Source organism: Ornithodoros turicata, chromosome 10 (genome assembly GCF_037126465.1).
Source record: "Ornithodoros turicata isolate Travis chromosome 10, ASM3712646v1, whole genome shotgun sequence".
NCBI classification, from domain to species: Eukaryota; Metazoa; Arthropoda; class Arachnida; order Ixodida; family Argasidae; genus Ornithodoros; species Ornithodoros turicata.
Genome location: NC_088210.1, coordinates 31993022 through 32011804, shown reverse-complemented (window position 1 = coordinate 32011804; position 18783 = coordinate 31993022). Strand labels below are relative to the sequence as shown.

At 45.9% G+C, this 18783-nt stretch overlaps 2 protein-coding genes across 3 annotated transcripts in view; both read left to right on the top strand.

The window, feature by feature from the left end:
• Positions 1-66: 66 nt before the first annotated feature.
• On the top strand, positions 67-16939 carry LOC135369913 (vigilin-like). The gene is made up of 21 exons (XM_064603504.1): positions 67-176; positions 270-346; positions 2120-2384; positions 3018-3449; positions 4029-4235; positions 5298-5498; positions 5577-5684; positions 6103-6286; positions 6809-7053; positions 7766-7966; positions 8629-8760; positions 9539-9757; positions 9826-9912; positions 10011-10145; positions 11395-11613; positions 13059-13200; positions 13287-13426; positions 13501-13740; positions 14224-14445; positions 14554-14772; positions 15282-16939. The coding sequence occupies exons 3-21, from the start codon at positions 2157-2159 to the stop codon at positions 15531-15533; spliced, it is 3813 nt and encodes a 1270-aa protein (XP_064459574.1). The 5' UTR covers positions 67-176; positions 270-346; positions 2120-2156; the 3' UTR covers positions 15534-16939.
• Positions 16940-17180: 241 nt separating this feature from the next.
• The window catches only part of LOC135369916 (SUZ domain-containing protein 1-like), a 52223-nt gene continuing 50620 nt past the window's right edge, over positions 17181-18783 (top strand). Inside the window, exons 1-3 of one of the 2 annotated variants that reach the window (XM_064603507.1) lie at positions 17181-17283; positions 17567-17619; positions 17798-18067. In XM_064603507.1, coding sequence (XP_064459577.1) covers positions 17224-17283; positions 17567-17619; positions 17798-18067 — 383 coding nt within the window. In that variant the 5' untranslated portion in view covers positions 17181-17223. The remainder of the gene's footprint in view (positions 17284-17566; positions 17620-17797; positions 18068-18783) is intronic. The other variant, XM_064603506.1, reaches the window with a different exon arrangement.

Sequence of the window (18783 nt, the reverse complement as noted above, 5' to 3'; positions counted from 1 at the left end):
CGTCTGATAACTTGGGGCGATATTTTAGTTCACCATTGATTGGTCAGCAGGCGCCACATGGCGTTCCCTTGGACCAATGGCAAGCCGCGCTTGGCTCTGCACGCACAGTCGGATTTTTATCCTCAGAACATAGTCGACGAAGTCTGCAAGTTGTAGATTTTGTCTCTCGGATACGGGTAAGTATTTCGGGGAAAAAAACAGCGCGTTTGTGCCTTTTAAAAGTCCCGTTTTCGCGGCGTCCTACAGCGAAAGTGTGATTTCGTTCGCAGCCAAATTCGAAGAGCCAGACTGGAGTCGCAAGTATAGCAGTTTCTCCCCCAGGACGGCCCATTACGGTTACAGTACGGTAAGGAAGTGCAACTTTTTCGAGCGATCCTCACTTTAAAGCCCTCAGGTTCGATGTTTCGAGCACTGTGGTCTTCGTCGAGTCTTCCCTGTAGAGTGTCACGGCCCGGCTTTCACGTTTGGCCGTGACACGTCGACGGATATGAATAGGCCTAAATATTTTAGCCCCCAGAGTACAAATTTCTGGGACATTTGAACGGGACCGGTTTCCGTAACAGCTCCTGTCCGATAAGGTTTACATGGAAAACGATGCTATCTGCCGACGTTTAATCGGCCACGTTGACAAGTTCGCCAACTCGCTGCTACGCATGATACAATGATACCTCGAGCTGCCACATTTTTTCCGGCGCAGATTTTTGTGCCGACGATAGCGGCATTAACAGTAATCGAACCTCGCCGGGGTCCTGACTGTGTTACACACCCGAGTGCCTATCAATCTTATTGCTGTTCCGGTTATTTCTCTTGCATACAAAGTGGGGTCTCTCTTGCACTTGGTCCAGTTTGTGAGCGGCAATCACGCGCCACAAGCGTGAGCTGATTTTGCAAAATTCGTTGAGTTGTCGCGTTTTTTTTTGTTTTTTTTTTCGCGCTAAATGACTCCGATAATGTGTAGCGTATTATACCTGTTGCAGGATAACCTACTAGCGATGGCTGTATGTATACGATAAATATCCAACACTTGGCCCCCTTTCTTAGATATATGACAGATATCTCACAGTTAGGACGATGTGCTCTTATCGGAAATGTTTTGAAGGAGCGCTTTTTCTGTGCGAATACTAATGCCAGCGGGAAGATTGGTGTTTACTGTCTGCTGCATGCATATGCATATCAATCATGTGTGCAGACAGCTGCATGTGCAGTATCGTCTGAGTTGCGCAGAAGCAGGTTGCTGTATACGTTAATGCAGTTTATAGCTTTTCTGCGGTCGCATTTCACATTCGCCAGTGTACAGGTCAGGTAGGGGAACGTACCCCTGCGGATTTGAAGCGTCTTGCATTCACGCTGTTGACCAGTGGTTCGCAGTGACAAGTTTCCTTCCTGCAGTGTGCCTTGAACAAAAGGAATTACATTGTTCTTCAACTTGATGTCGCCGTAGCTGCGTCTCATTGTTCCGTGAATGTCATCTAACACTGCCCTTTGGAACGGTCTCTCAAGACACTTCTTGCAAGCAGAGCCTGTTTGTTTTGTGGTTTTTATTCTCGCAAAAGAGCTGGAAAATTGAAAATCTCGCACCTATCAACGAGCTATAATGTGTTGCAAAGTTAAAGGAAATATTAGAAAGCAGATGCTTGAAAGCTAGGCTTACAACAAGATGTTGCTTCAACAAGCAAGTTTTTAACGGGATACTTACAGCTATAACAGAAGCTGTTGAAGCTAACCAATAGGTTTAGCATACTCACAACTGAGTATGCTGAATGTTCAAACGCAACTCAGTATTCAGATAAAGCCCTTTAGAGCTTTGAGAGGTTGCGATGCTTTGCTTCAAGTTTTCCCCGACTAAATGTAACATAATAGTAATACTATGCCAGATAAATGTAAAAGGCGGCGTAAGAACGCGAGGAAAATTGGCTCCGCGAATAGCGAAACTCACCCGGCTGTGACACCATGGCGGAACCGTAAGACCGTGACATCACAGGGGTCTAAGTAGGGAAGGTACCAGATGTAATCGATCATATCAACGAGTTTCCTTTAGTGACTGCATGATTTATCGTTGTCTAGCCGATCAAAATTCATTGACGTATCCCAGAAATTAATATTCCCTTTCTGTCTCCAGCTGTACTGTTCGACATTGCACGAGTCCCCAACCCAATATGATTGCGGACGTGACCTGTGAGAGTGGCGCGGTGGCCATGCCCGGCGGCAGCGGTGATGCCGACACGGTGGAGAGCGGAGCGTCTTCGTCTTCCAACACCTTCAGCTACGACGAAGTGTTTCCAGCCCTCCCCGAGAAAGAGGCCCTTCAGGAAATGTCGAGCTCTGCCAGCAACCTCGGCCAGTGGAACCAGAAGATGCACGTCAAGTCTTCCGTCATAACCCAGGTGAGGATGCAAGGCTGGATTGGTGATACCATTTTCACAAACTGGATGTGCCGATATTGAGTGGTAAACATAATATTTGTTTTTAATATCAGCATAAGCAGACTGTCAGCTTGGTCTCAAAATGCTGTTTTGCAAGTAACAATCAATCAATTCACTCACCAACGCCGATTAACCGAGATTAACAGTCCCTTAACTTGAATTTAATGCTTAATTAATTAATCCTTCACAAAAGGCGGTTAGTACTGAAACATTCATCACGTCACCAACCAAAAAAGAATTGAGCGTTACATTAAAGCTTTAGCAACGCTTGATCGCGGTTCAAAGTTAACCAGCTTTGGTGAAACCGGGCCTAGTCATCCAGGTTTTACCTAGGCAAACTCATTGGCTCATTGTTTGACATTTGTGCCAAGTGTAATCTTTGCACCACTAAACACAAAATCATGTACAGTCAAACTCCTTTACAACAAAACTCAGAGGACAGCAAAAAAAATTTTCCGTAGTGGTATTTTCGTTAAAAAGGTGTTCGCTATAAAGAACTTTGACTGTACTGGTTGAATCAGGGGGCGTGTTGAATGCCTCGAAAGAGTCTCGTACCGGTATTCCGAACGTTTGGGTAACACGTTGTCATCTCAGATCTTCCAAGTGCCGAGCGAGGAGCGCCGTTTCCACGAGACGAGCTCGCAGCGCTTCGGGGAGCTCGGGGAGCAGGCCAAGATCTGTGCGGACATCATGAGGGATACCAGCACCACTATCGAAGTGAGCTCCTCCAAGGACCACTCCCTGACCGTTCTCATCACCGGCAAGGAGAACAACGTCCTGTCGGCCCGGGCGGCCATCCTGCGCCACCTTCAGACCCAAGCCTCTGTGTCTCTGTCCATCCCCAAGGAGTATCACCGGTTCATCCTCGGCAAGAGCGGCAAGAACCTGGCCAAGCTGGAGCAGGAGACCTCCACCAAGATTGACGTGCCACGTTTGGACGAGAACTCAGACATAATCAAGATCACCGGACCCAAGGAAGGCATCGACAGGGCTTGCGAAGTGATACAAAACATGTCCGATGAACGGGTGAGCATACTGTGTACCGTACCGTACCGTACCGTACCGTGTAGAAGAAGGTGTTGAACGATGATGAGGAATGAAGGGCACACTAGCTCTATTCACAGCTCACCGTTACTGCGAAAATAACCTCTTCTGGAGACTTTTTGATTCGTTGTTTCAACACTCGCGCCCCCACACCACCAACCTGTTTTTCTTTTATCTAACTTTATCAAACTGTTCGGATATCAACCCTATCCAACGATATAACTTCCCTTAAAAGTTTGTCTCACACACACAGTCCCGCTGTCTCTACAATTTCGTGCCATTTTAAAGTGCCATTTTCGTGGCAGCTTAGAACTTGTCAGTGTCTACTTGGCCCAACGTCCGTGAGGGATCAGCACAGGATTAGGTGGGGTCTATCTTCCCACCTTAGGCCAGTAGGATTCCTTTAGCTTAGCAATGACGCTTTTCAAACGCGTTGCTGGATGGTTGCCGAATACTTTTGCCGAGGGAAAGTGGTCTTGAGTGCCAAGTTTCTGTGCCATTTCTCTGATTGGACCTGCTGTTATTAATTGCTAACATTTAACGCTCAACGTGAAATTTCAGTCGAAACAAGCATCGGAGAAGCTGCAGGTGGAACGCATCTACCATCCTTTCATTTCTGGGCCTTACGGAAGCAAAGTGAAGGCCCTCGAGACGGAAACCAACACACGCATTCGTCTGGACAGAGAAAGGGATGAAGTGACCATCAGCGGGGATAAGGAGAGCGTTGCCATAGCCAAGGAAGACATCATGAAAATCTACGAGGACATGGTGGGCATGCTAGCAACACTGTGTTTGCAACACTCTGCATGGGGGTGGGATGCAGCGGAGTATTTGTAGTATGCAGGACTCTAGTTCTGGAGGGTATCGAGTTGGCTTAGTTTTTTAAATAAGCCTAGCCCTTTGGCACCCCTGAAGTTGTTGTGTTTCATTTAAAAGTGCCACTCCAAATTAAGAGATGGAATTTATTTCATTTCTTAGCACAGTCAACAGATTCGATACGCAAAATATAAACGTGTGCAAACGTTCGGGGCAGGGCGCACACACTTATGATGGTCTATAGGGTGTATGTCAGACTGGAAAAACGAAAGCGAAAGTGTTGCACTGCTTAAACGGGTGCACTGAGTGCAGCCGAATCGAAAAGCGTGCTGGAGATTTAGCTCGGAGCGGAGCCCTTGCAGTGTACTCACACGAGCAACTTCCTCACGGAAGATTGTAGCGGAAGAAAAAGCAGAAAGCCGCTCGCGTAGCCAAAGTGCCATCCGGTGTTATGCTGAGCATTCACATTGTTCAGGAAGTGGCATATTGCGCACTTACCAGACGGCACTTAGCAGACGCCACTTAGCAGACGCCACTTAGCAGACGCCACTTAGCAGACGCCACTTAGCAGACGCCACTTAGCAGACGCCACTTAGCAGACGCCACTTAGCAGACGCCACTTAGCAGACGCCACTAAGCAGACGCCACTAAGCAGACGCCACTAAGCAGACGCCACTAAGCAGACGCCACTAAGCAGACGCCACTAAGCAGACGCCACTTAGCAGACGCCACTTAGCAGACGCCACTTAGCAGACGCCACTTAGCAGACGCCACTTAGCAGACGCCACTTAGCAGACGCCACTTAGCAGACGCCACTAAGCAGACGCCACTAAGCAGACGACACCGCGAGCATTTTTTCCTGCCGTCTGCTACGGAATATCTTGTGGCTGTGTCGGAGTATGTTCCCCACGGTTAACAGTGTGCGTCAAGCTACGAAGTTTTTCGCATCTTCTGTTTGAGCGTGCTGGGGAATATCGCTCGTGCGCATACACTGCAACTGACGTTTCAACGCAGAAACTTCGGTCTCAAGTGGTGAGCGTGGAGGTGCAGAAGTCCCAGCACAAGTACATCCTCGGTCACCGAGGGCTCCAGGAGATCTTCGAAGAGACCGGCGTGTGGGTAGAAGTTCCCGGCCCCGAGGTCCCTTGTGACACCATCACCCTGAGGGGAGACCCACAGAACCTGGGACAGGGCCTCTCGCTCGTCTACAAGAAGGTGGGGATATTTTTGTTCTGTTCTTGTTACAAGCCAGTGCTGTCACCTAACAGTCTTTTTGTGTGTGTGTACAAACAGGCAAATAGTGTTGTGATCAAAGAAATCCCGGCAAAGAGTTGGATGCATAAATATATTATTGGCAAGAAAGGCGAAAACATAAAGAAAATCACATTGGATCATGCGAAGGTATGTGGAAGCTTTTGTTTTATACATACATCCCTGTTAATCGTACTGTTACGCAAAGGTCTTGTATGGCAAAGACATAATTTTGTTGCATTTTTGTGTGAGCATAATTTGGTATTAATTAAAATTACACGCATTCGATACCTGTTTCTCTTAAGAATTGCCTTTTGAGAGTTCCCTTGTTTCAGTCTGTGTTCAGTGCTATGTAATTTGTAATTTTGACAAAATCCATTCAAAGTTCCAGTTCATCCACGAATGAATCCCGTATGGAGCCCATATGCTGAAAAAAATTCTTTAATATATAAAATTGAATAACATTAGATGAAATTGCGGTGCTAGTAACAAAAACAGCAAGAGGGACAACAGTTTATGCTAGGCTCAGAAGGCTCCCATAAAAAAAATGTACTGTAACCCCGAACAGACACACGTGGAGTTCCTTGAGGATGACGACAAGATCCGCATTGAGGGACCCGTCGAGGACATCGATGTGGTGAAAGCTGCGCTGGAAGAGAACGTCAAGGAGCTTCAAAGCAAGATGGACTGCGTGGAAATCCAAGTCAACCCGCAATACCATAGGCATATCATTGGCAGGTCCGGAGCAAATGGTGAGTTGTTTTGACTGGTTTTTCATTCCGTTTAATGAAAAGATAAATAATGGCAACTGATTAGCACTGTATACCTGGTAGTATATTTTTACCATTTTTATGTATGTCCCTTTTTCTGTGTTTCCATTATGGATCTAAGCCACCAGCCTGGCTTGGGCATTCTAGATGGGAGCTTAAAATACGATTGTGTAGTGTGAATTGAATGTGAACAGCGGAGAAAGATTAAGTGGACTTTGGTTTATAAAAAGATGTGCGTTTCACATGATTGCATTTCTCTGGTTATGCTACAAGCTAGAAATATGAACAAGTGGCGTATATGAAGATACTAGATACTAGTTTTTTGTGTCTGCTTGTGTACAAGCAACAATGTGTTAAAAAAATATGAATGTGTTCATGGGCCACATCGTAGATCTGCCTTGCCGCACTTGGAGCTGCATAGATACCTTTCTGAAAATACATCTGTGAGCACTTTTGAAGGAAGCTTTTTTTGGTTGTCCTCTGATTTTCGACCGACACTTGCAGTAAACCGGTTGAAACAAGAGCTGAACGTCACGATCCACATCCCCGCCGATGGCGAGCGCTGCCCTACGATCCGCATCGAAGGCCCTCCTCAGGGCGTTGCTCAGGCCAAGGAGGAGCTGCTCGACATGGTACACAAGCTCGAGAGCGAAGTGACCCGAGAGCTGGTGGTGGAGCCACGCTTCCACCGCACACTCATTGGTGCCAAGGGGGAAAGCATACAGGAGGTGCGCAGGCTCTTCAACCAGGTCAGTAACTGCTTTTATTCATGTTACTCATTTCGTTATTGTATTGTATTGTGTTGTATTCATGTTACTCATACGCGATTTTGTTGTTTCCTCAGTGTGAACATCTTTTCATAAATACCTTTTATCTCTTCGTACAGCCCTGTTTCTGAGTGATAATCCTGTTGTACCATTTTCAAATGTGCACTGTTTAAATGCTGTCAGCTTTCAAAATTGCATTTAACGTACTTTTACATCAATGTTTGAGCTGATAACTGATTTAGCTTCATTTTAACGTGTCCTTTCTAGCCTGATCTTCTAGCTTTCGATGAGCTTGTTTGTCGCTTACTACTGTTTCGCGGATAGTGACCATGGTTGCTCAAGTGACATAAAAGTTATTATTTTGTCGGGATGGAAATTGACAAAAACACAATTCACAAAAATGCAGCAGGAGGCATCAGGACTCATGTAGATCTGTAATCTTGGAAATACATAGTATGGCCAAATCGCCAATTCATGGTGATGTTCGTCCGACATTCCACTGCCGATTTTTGGCACGGTATCTGTTCATTTTGTGTGTGTGGCATGAATGTAGTTGGGGGAAAAAGAAAATCTACATTGGGATGCACAAAGATTCGAAAAATCATCCTCATTGAACAAAACATTTGACTACAATCAACATTCATGCTGTGGACGTGCAGCTTTGTTAACAACGGTGAAATCCACATTGCACCAGGTGAACGTAACGTTTCCGGAACCTGGTGCCAGATCGGACCGCGTCCTGATCCGCGGTCCTCGTGAGGATGTGGAGGCGTGCTACAGGCATCTCTCACAAGTTTGCCGTGACCTGGCCCAGTCGAGTCATAAGGTTGACCTGCCGGTGTTCAAGCAGTTCTTGAAGCACATCCAGACCAAGGGACGCTCCATGCTTCGAAAGGTTTGTACCCTTTTCATTTGCAGTCATTAAAGATCAGCTGTGTGGCCAAACCACAAAGAGTACCTCCTGAAGTGACAGGAGGCATCAAACACGATAACCAGACCCTGGGTCCGGTTCTCGGACCTGTAAGCGGGTTACGTGCCAAACGAGCTACTGAACGCATTGTCAGCAGCCTTGTGTTTTTGAAGATGGATCCAGAGCAAGGAGGCATGTTCTTAGCTCGACATTACACCGTCATCACCAGCACGTGAACAAAATACTGCCCAGCAAAGAAATAAACCAAAACTGGAATCCTTTTAAGCACAAATGATCCTTTCAATGAATACATTTATCTTAGTTTTCTCAAGTTACGTCTAGCCAGTGTACGTTATGAATACAACAAGTCTTGTGTGGAAGGTCCCTTACCGAAAACATGTATTGGGGACTACCCGATTTCTTGTTCCTATTTGAGAATGACTAATGTCCATGCACAAAAGTAGAACAGTGAACTTCAAAACAGTGATTGGCACACTCTGTGACGCAGAGCTTGATTGTGCAAGTCACAAAACTTGACTTGCATTACATCCGAGCAAGGACAAATAAGACCTAAGTGCCTTATTTTTTGGAAGAGTTGAGTAGCCATGAATAGCCATTGAGTAAACATTCTTATTGTGTACCTACAGATTCAGCAGGAGACTGAAACTAGGATCGAGCTGCCACCCGAAAACAGCAATTCGGACGTCATCAGCATTACGGGCAAGAAGGAAAACGTCGCAGCAGCGAAAGAAAGGATTGTCGAGGCACAGAAGGAATTGGTACGTGTTAATTAATGTCAATTAATTCGTGTTAATTAATGTTGCCAACCGTGCATCCTTTTTCTGGTTACACATACAGCAGTGGGCCTCGATTTTGATTCTGAGGGTGCCCGGTTTCGACTGGAATTTATTCTCTGACTTTTTTGTTCTCTCTCTCTCTCTCAAATAATGTAAAAGTGTTACACACACAAGAGCCTGACATGCCTCATAATTAGAGCCTGAAGTTTTCGGGAAATATTTTTTTCTAAATTCGGGGGGTAAAAATCGGGTAAATGAACATGTGCAGTAAATTTACGCGAATTCGGGTGAAAAAACTTCCATTACGTTAAAATCGGGGAGAAATTGGGCTCAGTTATTCAAACTAACTGTAGCGGTTTGGTACAAACGGTGATGCAACTACATTTTTCTGCCAAACAAGTAAGATGGTGCATACCTACAGACATCCCAGCGAGGGCAATTTGCCTGGTAAAAATCGGGTTTCACCCTAAAGAGGCAACCTTCAACTCGGGGTGCAAATTCGGGGAAGAATCGGGTAAAACCATGAAACTTCAGGCTCTACTGATAATTTAGCCACTCATTACTAATTTTGATAACTGCAGATAACAGTACCTTAGTGAACATAACGTAGGTCATCACTTGCTTCCATTGTAAACTTGTCAGGGTAACTTTAAAAAGAAAAAGCTTTCTGTTCTGTAATATCTGCCATCTCACAGTTGTCAGTCTGCCGCTTTCGTCCCAGCTCCGTGTGTGTGTGTGTTAAACTCGTTGCGTCCCGCAGGCAGATGTGGTGGAGGTGACTCTGATGATCTCGGCTAACCTCCACAACTCCCTGATCGGGGCCAAGGGGAGGTTAATCCACTCCATCATGGAAGAGTGCGGCCGCGTCCACATAGCGTTCCCGCCTCAGGACTCCAACAGCGACAGGGTGACTCTGTGTGGCCCCAAGGAAGACGTGGATCGCGCCAAGAGGCAGCTACTTGACTTGGCCACTGAGAAGGTAACCTTGTACTGTCTTGCGAATGTTTTCCCCTTTTTTAGTAAAACCAAGTTCTCCTCTTCCCGCAGCAACTTTCCAGCTTCACGGCGGAGGTGCGGGCGAGGCCGGAACACCATCGGTTCCTGATTGGCAAAAATGGGACGAATATTAAGAAAGTAAGCTCCTCCCCTCTCTCTCTCTCACTCTCTCTCTCTCTGCCAATCTTGTCTGCACTTTTGTAGTGGAACTAAGTGTTTTTCTAATGTGCTTGGAGGTGAGAGAGAAGACCGGTGCCCGCGTGGTATTCCCGACAGAGAGGGATGAGAACCAAGATCTCATTACCATCATCGGCAAAAAGGAATGTGTGCTCGAAGCTAAGAAGGAGCTGGAAGCCATGATAGAGGAGCTGGTGAGCCAATTAGCTTTTGTTGTTTTGTTGTAATACTTATGGATATTATATATAGGGCCTGACTTTTTAGGGTTAAACCCGTATCCGCCCGATATTTACCCCCCGAACAAAATCTGTAAAATTCGGGTTTAACCCGAATCTACCCGAAAACGTCCCGGTCGCGTGGCACACTCATAAGCGTGCATTAAAATAAAGTTTGATAACATTGCTAAACATTAGTTCCATGTTAAGACAAATTTTTATTAAACAAAAAAAAATCACCCGAATACACCCGAATTCCTGACGACAGAATATGCCGTAACGGGATTTAACCCGAATACACCCGAATTTTCAAATGAAAAATATCACCCGATATTTACCCCCCGAATTTGGCCAAAAATAAAACCCGAAAAAGTCAGGCCCTAATTATATATAGCCTGAAGTTTTCTGGAGATTTCTTTTTTTTTTTTTTTTCTACCCAATTCGGGGGAGTAATAAAGTTGGGGAAATCAACATGTGCTCAAAATTTATGCGAATTTGGGTGGAAAAACTTCCGGTATTCTAAATTTCCGGAGAAATTGTTTTTTTTTTTTTTTTTTTTTTTTCTAAAACGAACCGTACTGGTTTGGTGCAGACTGTGATGTAATCGTGTTTGCTGTGAATCGAGCTAGTGTGCATTCCCACAGAAGTTTCAGTGAGGGCAATATGCCGGGCATAAATCGGGTTTCACCCGAAAGAGGCACCCTTCAATTCGGGGAAGAAACGGGTTAAACCCTAAAGTTTCAGGCTCTACGGATATGTATGCGGTGCACTACATAGTCAAACACTGTAACATGCTTAATGTTTGCCAACTCCTAATTTTTGTCTCTAATCAGGTTATGATGACTGCAGTGAAATTTGCGATTATGTGCACAGAGGATTTGGCAAGGACTTGACGGCACTTGAATTGACAAGAAAAACGGTTAAACTTGCATCTGAGCGGAAATGATTGTGTGGAATTTTGGAATTCACAACATGCAGTGAACTCCTGTGATACTGCATGTTATTACATATTTGTCAAGTGTCTGCTTTTCATATTGCAAATCAATTTCATTTGCGAGCATCATGCTTCATCATACAGCATCAGTGCCCATTATATTCAGCATCACATCACAGTCAAATATCACATCACCGAATATCATCATCATATTGTGCAACATCAAAGTCCATCACTCAACATCGTATGATTCCCCGTGACGTGATGCTGACGCGTACTATTTTTCACGCGCAGGAAAATGTGGTTCAAGAAAAGATGCACGTTGATGTGAAGCATCACAGGCATTTTGTGGCCCGTCGGGGTGAGGAACTCAGGCTGATTGGAGAAGAGTTTGGAGGGGTCCAAGTGAGCTTCCCACGTAGCGGAGAACAGAATGACGTCGTCTCGCTCAAAGGTGCGAAGGAATGTGTCCAGGGGGCCAAGCAACGGATCCTGGATATTGTCAAAGAGCTCGTAAGTTTGCTTTTCTCTTTCGGCTCTACCTGGCATCGAGGGTGGTGTCTCTCATTCATTTACTGTAAAAATGGCTAATTTTGCAAATTTGCTAGGCGGGATGTTTAGGGATTATTTTTAGACCCTGAAGTTTTCGGGTTTTATTTTTTTTTTCCAAATTCGGGGGGTAAAATTCAGGTCAATCACTTGATATCGAAAATTCATGCAAATTCGGGCGGAAAAATTACCATCAGACTGAATTTGGGGATAAATCGGGCTCTATTGTCGAACAAACGTTCGTTGTACAGCCTATCCAGAGTATCAGACGTTGAGATCAACCGTGTATTTTGTGAAAAATTAGTATGTCATCGCCGTGAGGTGCAGTTTTGTGGGTAGAAATCGGGTTTAACCCTAAACCGATGAACCTTGATTCGGGGTGCAAATTCGGGGAAAAATCGGGTTTAACCCTAAAACTTCAGGGTCCAATTATTTTCTGGGACTTCAGTTCCATATGATGCATGTTTTGTGTGGTTTGTACCGTGGACAGTAATGTTGGAAGTAATGTCTGGGTCAGTAATGTTTTGAAGTCTGGGGCTTTGCAACAGCACCTGGAATTGTCAGCGCTCCTGAGGCACCCGCGTAGAGTCTAACCTTTCCTTGGTGATCTTGACATTGATGATGATGATTATGTTGTCGAGTTAAAATAGAGTATGGAATGATGTTTGAATGAATGTGGAATAGATGTCTAGTAGTATAAATACAGTAGAATCTCAGTGATACGAATTCTTTTACGATCCCTGCCGGAATGCCTATTCTTCGAGTACGGGTGATAGGAACTTCCGCGTTATCTGGCCTTTGCGGATGATACTAACGAGCCGAGGAGGCGACAGGAAGAGTTCAGGCCGGAACCGTTGCATTACAGGTTTAAAAGTAACACGGTTTTATTTTTGATAGTTGCTTAGTTTTATGGAAATAATTCAGACTCGAGAACTTGTATGTATTTCTTATAGTCGTTGAACAACGTGTCAAATAAATAACTTTTAAGAACTATACGGGCATATTTTCTCCTGAAACTGCACTGTTTAATTTGTTTTTTCATTAAACGAATGTATCGTATTCTGCTTCAAAACACTTTTCAGTAGAAGTTTTTTTTTTTTCTGGCCTTTTAAACTCTTTTTAAAGAAAGGATCCGAAAGATTCGCGGATTCGCAGAACCTTCCTTGGATTTTGGATCCGGATTCGGATTAGTAAAATTCCGGATTTGTCCCGTCTCTAAATGAGAGTAACGAGAAATGAACGGTCACTGTCTATTTTCCTCCCTCAACTTTTATATGTGTGTGGTTCGCCCCTCTTAATGCGAGCTTTCGGATACTTTCGGAAAACACTTTCCGTCGCCCCGAGGGATTTGTATCATCGGGGCGTTTCGCGACATCCTTAACCCCAAAAACGTGTCCTCGTTTCCGCAGGAGTCCCGTGTGTCGATAGAGTGCATCATTCCTCAGCAGCACCACAGGTCGATAATGGGGGCCAAGGGACACAAAGTCCAGCGCATCCAGCAGGACCACAACGTGCACATAAAATTCCCGGAGCGGAGTAACCGGGATAGAGGTCAGTCGTTTTGGGACACCGCGGAAGACATGGGGGAAAAACGTGTTTTTGTTTCCCCAATTCCCAAAAAAAATTTGTTTCCCCAGACGCGTTGGAGAACGGGGAGGTGAACGGGGACGTCGAGGCGCCCGCGGAGAACGAGGACCCGAACCGCGTACGCAAGGAGGACATCATCGTCATCACAGGAAAGCAGGAAGACTGCGAAGGAGCCAAGGAAGCCCTCCTGGTAAGCGACTGGCAGTGTCTTGCCGCTCGAAAGGTTGAAACGGCGGCGATGTTAAACTCCCTTTCTCCGCGCAGTCCCTAATACCCGTGACGAGAGAGGTTGAGGTTCCCTTGAAGCTCCATCGGTTCATCATCGGCCAGAAAGGAGCCGGAGTTCGCCGGCTAAAAGAGGACCACGACGTGACCATCATCGTGCCCCCCGTGGTGGACGAGAGCAACGTCCTGCAGGTGTCCGGTTCGCCGGCAAACGTAGAGGCTGCCTGCCAGGCCATCGCGGAGCGTGTCGAGCAGCTCATGGAAGAGGAAGAGGAGAGGGTAAGGCGAGGCACTGCGGAGCAGCTCGACTGTCTTTCGAGCAGGCGCAGAAAAGCGTGGTTAAATGATGGCCGCGGAGCATCTGTTTGCTGTACTTAGTTCGCTTTGTAAATTTGTCCAGGACCAGCAAGAGTGGTGGATCGGCAATGTAAAGTACTCGTTACCTCATGATTAGTTGCCATAATTCATCCAAAAGTTTTTCTTTTTCCTGATGCGTACTGTTATGCAAATTACGTGATTTATTATTTTCTTGTCCTCTTGTCGTGCCAAACTAGGGGCGCGCAAATTATGCGATGGCGCAAAATATGCGAGCCAATGCGGTAAACTTTACCGTTTGGAACATTGCAGGGAGTGTGTCGTCGTGTCTTTTAACTGTAGCCCACTAAGAAATATTTTGCCGATACTATAGAGGGATATGTGTGTTAAGGGTGCTGCCATTTGCAAATACTGTACGATACAAAGGCGCTGTTTGTGTCCCCGCAGAAATTGCGCAGTTTTGCCGTAGAAGTGGAGGTTCCTTCCAAGTACCACCCCAAGATCATTGGCCTGAGGGGTGCAGTGGTGACCAAGATCCGCAAGGAACACGGGGTCCAAATCCAGTTCCCCGACAAAGGAGCTCCGAACGAGGACCTGATCGTCATCACTGGCTACGAGAAGAATGCGGAGGCAGCTAAAGAGGAGATCCTGCGTATCGTCAAGGAATGGGTAAAGAACGACGCGGTTCAACTTCAACTTGTTTGTTTGTTTGTGATGGATGATGTGTTGACGAACGGCTTTTGTTTGACGTGCCGCTACGGATCGGTTTTCCTGCAGGAGGCCATGGTAACTCGCGAGGTCGAGATCGACCACCGCGTGCACTCCCGGCTCATTGGTGCACGCGGACGGAACATCCGCAAGCTGATGGAGCAGCACAAGGTGGAGATTAAGTTTCCCCGAGCGGAAGATGCCAACAAAGACCTCGTGCAAGTGACTGGGTCCGAGGAGGCTGTGGAGGAAGTCATCGACCACTTGAAAGACATCGAGGATACCTATGTGAGTTTATCAACGAAAGCCCAGTGTGGCTGACCTTCTTACGTCATCCGCATAAAAAAAAAAGGATAAAATGGGCGGATGATGTGTTAGGAACATGCAAATGTGAAGAGTGTGATCTTATTTTGCATACATTTTTGTGTAACTATAAACTTTGTTTATTAATTATGTTCACAAATGTGGATATTACAAACATTCTAAAATGTAGAAATGCATTAATCATTCATTTGTTTCTCAATTTTTTTTTTTTGCTGTGCAGAAAAAGGTTACGAAGGTAGCGGGATCAAACTCTGCTCGGCACGAACAATATTGTGGCTGTTCTGACACTTTCGTGCACTCTGTCCACATTCGATCGGCAACCAATCCGCATGCCGCAGTGCCCGTTCATACGCACTCCATCCGCGTGTGTTTCGTGAATACCCGTTCACATCCGCGGGCGGTGCAGGGCTCTATTACGAGCAACTAAACGATAGTTCCGACACTAATAACATTACCTCTGACTTTTCCTCCAGATCGAAGAGGTAATCGATCAAGAGAACTACCGGGCCGCACGCTCGCTGTCCAGCTCCAACCAGAACGGGGGCTTCAGAAGCGGCAACCACGAGAACCAGCACCAGCAGAGCCGGGAGTTCGTCGTCCGCGGAGGGCCCTGGGAGCAGCGGGCTCCCGACACCACCAGCACCCAGGAGTTCCCCTCTTTTGGGGGCGGGCCCCCCATGGAGGCTGTCGCCAGCAAGCCCATCCCCTGGGGACCCCGTCGTTAGCGGGGATGTCCCTGCTTTACCCCAGACTGCCACGTCCCCCTGCAGCACACAAAATGTGTTTGACTTTGTTTGCCTACTACATATATAATCTCTAGACGAGATCATCACGTTGAAGCAAGTGTATCGCGTGACCACAATTTAGCTCAAAAAAAGAGGGGGGTCGATGAATTTTCGCAAAACAATTACAGCGGGGGGAAAACTGTATTGATCGTGGCTTTAGACTCTGTTGCTGCCCAACGTTGCAAAATTTTGGGAATTCTGCCGAGTCCCGATTCAGTTACGGTTCCCGGGGACGGCGGCGCCGAATTTCAGGTGCCCCGCGTAACTCGATGCTGACTCGATGCGCGTCCGAGCAAACGTTTCATTTCCGTTTTTTTTTTTTTTATTCCTCTCCTCTCGTATTCCTTTCTCTTTTCCATTACATGAAATTGTAAGTCTTGTTTTGGTTTAAAACTTCCAACTGGTGCTATATTGTTGGTTTGCATGAATGACTCTGTTGCCAGACTGTTGCTGTTCATGCTTTGTTGAAGAACGTTTTGTTTTTTTGTTGGACTGAAGGTAGCGTTTACGAGGCGTTCTGGAGGAGGGACTGGCGCAACTCGGGGCAGCGTAGAATTTTTTTGCGAATTCCGTTCCGCGAATTCCGCCGCATGGGCGTGCTGAAAGCAGCTTTTTTTTTTTTACGTTGATTTTTTGTGTGAAGGGAGGCAGTTTACTTCACAGCTGTGTAATCGTGGAAAACGGTGGAGGTCGTCTGCTCCATGGTAGATAACTGGGCCGCAACGGCCAAATTTTTAAATCTGAACTGTACATAAAGTGAGTTGGGTACTGGAGTATTTGCTATCTTGTCTCCTGATGTGGATAAAGGAAACTTCTGTCTTTACGTGCGGCTCCTATGTTGCCATATCGGATGTGTTGAACACAAAGTTGCTTTTAGAAAGAACAAAAGTTTTTTTGCTCACTTTGCAGAAGGGCTAGTCTCGCCTTCTCGTTAACAGCTTGGGGGGGGTCTGTTGCAACCTCTAGTGTATTTCTCATCTGTGGTTGCAAAAGTCTCAAGTATGTTTTTGATAGGAATTATTTACGAAGTTTGAGAAGTTTTATTTGCAATGCTACGGGCATATTGCTGTGCTTTTCTGCGAGGCTTTCTTTTTTGTGTGTAGGGAAGCTGGTACTTGGCTATTGCGATGACTGGTCACGTGCGAAGGGTGGGGAATCTAGCAAAAAAAAAAAAAGCTGTGGTTGTGCAGGGGAGTCTGCAGCTGGCAGATTGCATAATAAATATGTCAGGCCCTGGGAAGTCCAGTGTGGGGAGGTTTCTATGCAGTCGTTGTGACAGTGTCATTGTATATTCAAAAGAGTTATATTGATATAAAAAATAAAAGGCATAAAGTAGCCAAGTGTAATTTGAGCTGTATGGCTGTTATTTCTGCACGCGTAGAGCGAGCAAGTTGTGACCACTCACGAAATAAGCAGACGACAAGCGGATGCTCCCAGTATCGCTACAGATCGCTGGGGTGCAGTCACAAAAATTTTCATTCTCGGCTCCGAAAGTGAATAGAACTTCGAAAACATTAAGGACGCATCGACTTTATTTTGTATAGTTAATTCACTTTGATTACGAAGCTTCAGTTTAAAAAAATTATAGATGTCGCCCTAGTTCGCCTTTTTTTTTTTTTTTTTCGTGGAAATGGCAGACGATATTTCGGAAGATATCTGCGATGACTGGGAGGATATCGTGGAGAATGGCGTAAGTAATTCCCGTATCTTTCAAACTGACGTTTGGTAAAGTCACGATGCTTCTAGAGAAAGGTCTTTGATAAGTTTATCGAATTTGTGCTGCGAAAAATTGGGTTATTTATAAATAAGCCTAACCTTAGGGTTAATGCATTTACTCGGCGCCGCTTGATTCATACCGCTGTAGAGATACATCCCGTGTGTGCTTCCTTCTTGCTCGCTAACTACTTCCTGTAACTATTCGTCTTTGTACTTAAACGCTTAATAGCTTTCCTTATTCTCTTCATTTCGTCCAGGTATTGGAAAAAGAATTGGAACGACTAAAGGTGAAAACCTGCTCGAAAAACAGGTCAGTCCACGGGCTATACATATCCTCTACCGTGTATGTGTGTGCTTCTAGGAGCTTCTCTGACAGCGTAATATTAAGATTCGCACGCATACGTCTAAATGCGTGGATGGTGGATGCTGTTGAGGCGTGGCATGCGGGGGTTAATTTGTTAATTGGTTGCGTTTGTTATGTACCACAGCGAGCACCCAACATTTCACGCTGGGGACATGGCCGTGCCTCGTGTGCTGCTCGAAGATCCCCTTCGTACTCAATACACTCCTACCGTGAAGATTCTAAAAAGGCCGCCGGACGCGACCAAGTCTGGCGTCACCGCGAACGGCACCGGGAGCGAGAAATCTCCGAACAGACAGCCCGTGAAAACCCTGCAACAGCGAGAGGCCGAGTACGCGGAAGCGAGGTTACGGATATTAGGATCTGCGCGCAGCGAAGACGACAGTCAGAAAGAAAGGTAAGATTGCGCTCCGTAATCCACGTTAATAGCGCTCTTGATAAGATAAGCGAAACGGTTCGTTTACACTTTTGGTGGTAGCGTTTAGTGCGCTTTTTTTTTCGTTCATAAAAAGCTTGGATCGAAAACCATGACACAGAGCTCTGAAATTTAAGCCAAATGTGCAATTCGGTTTTCTTTTATCAGCGTGTTAAGCGGTTAAAGAACCCGCTATCTTGATTTAAAAAACACAGGATAAGGGGTCTATATATTTTGAGCAGAGCATCCCACACAACACCACCTAGATAGAGGAAAGCCTGCTGGCTCGTTGACGTGACGTAACAGTCAGCCAATGAGGATCGTGTTTTCAACGGTCGTAGCCAATCACGAACATGCTTTCAGCGGTCGTGGCCACGCAGACGAACCACCGTTGTCTGCGCGTTGTGGTTGAGCCTCCCCGCGTACGAAATGGGAAAACTTGGAAATAAAGCGCAAAACGGTCCCAATCTTTCTCAAAACCGATTTTCTTAAAAAGTGTCTCGCAGTTTTTTGTCTAAATATTAGGTCTGCAGGTTCCAGGTGAGCTGCAATCACTTGCGGGTTCTTGAATTCGCCGAACGACAAATAGCCGACGAGTAGCCGACGTATTCTGACTCTTACTTGAAAGTGGGAGAGTTGGCATTGCGCAGGCTTTTTCTCCGTCTAGGTGGCGTTGATCCCACATCTCACCTTTGTAC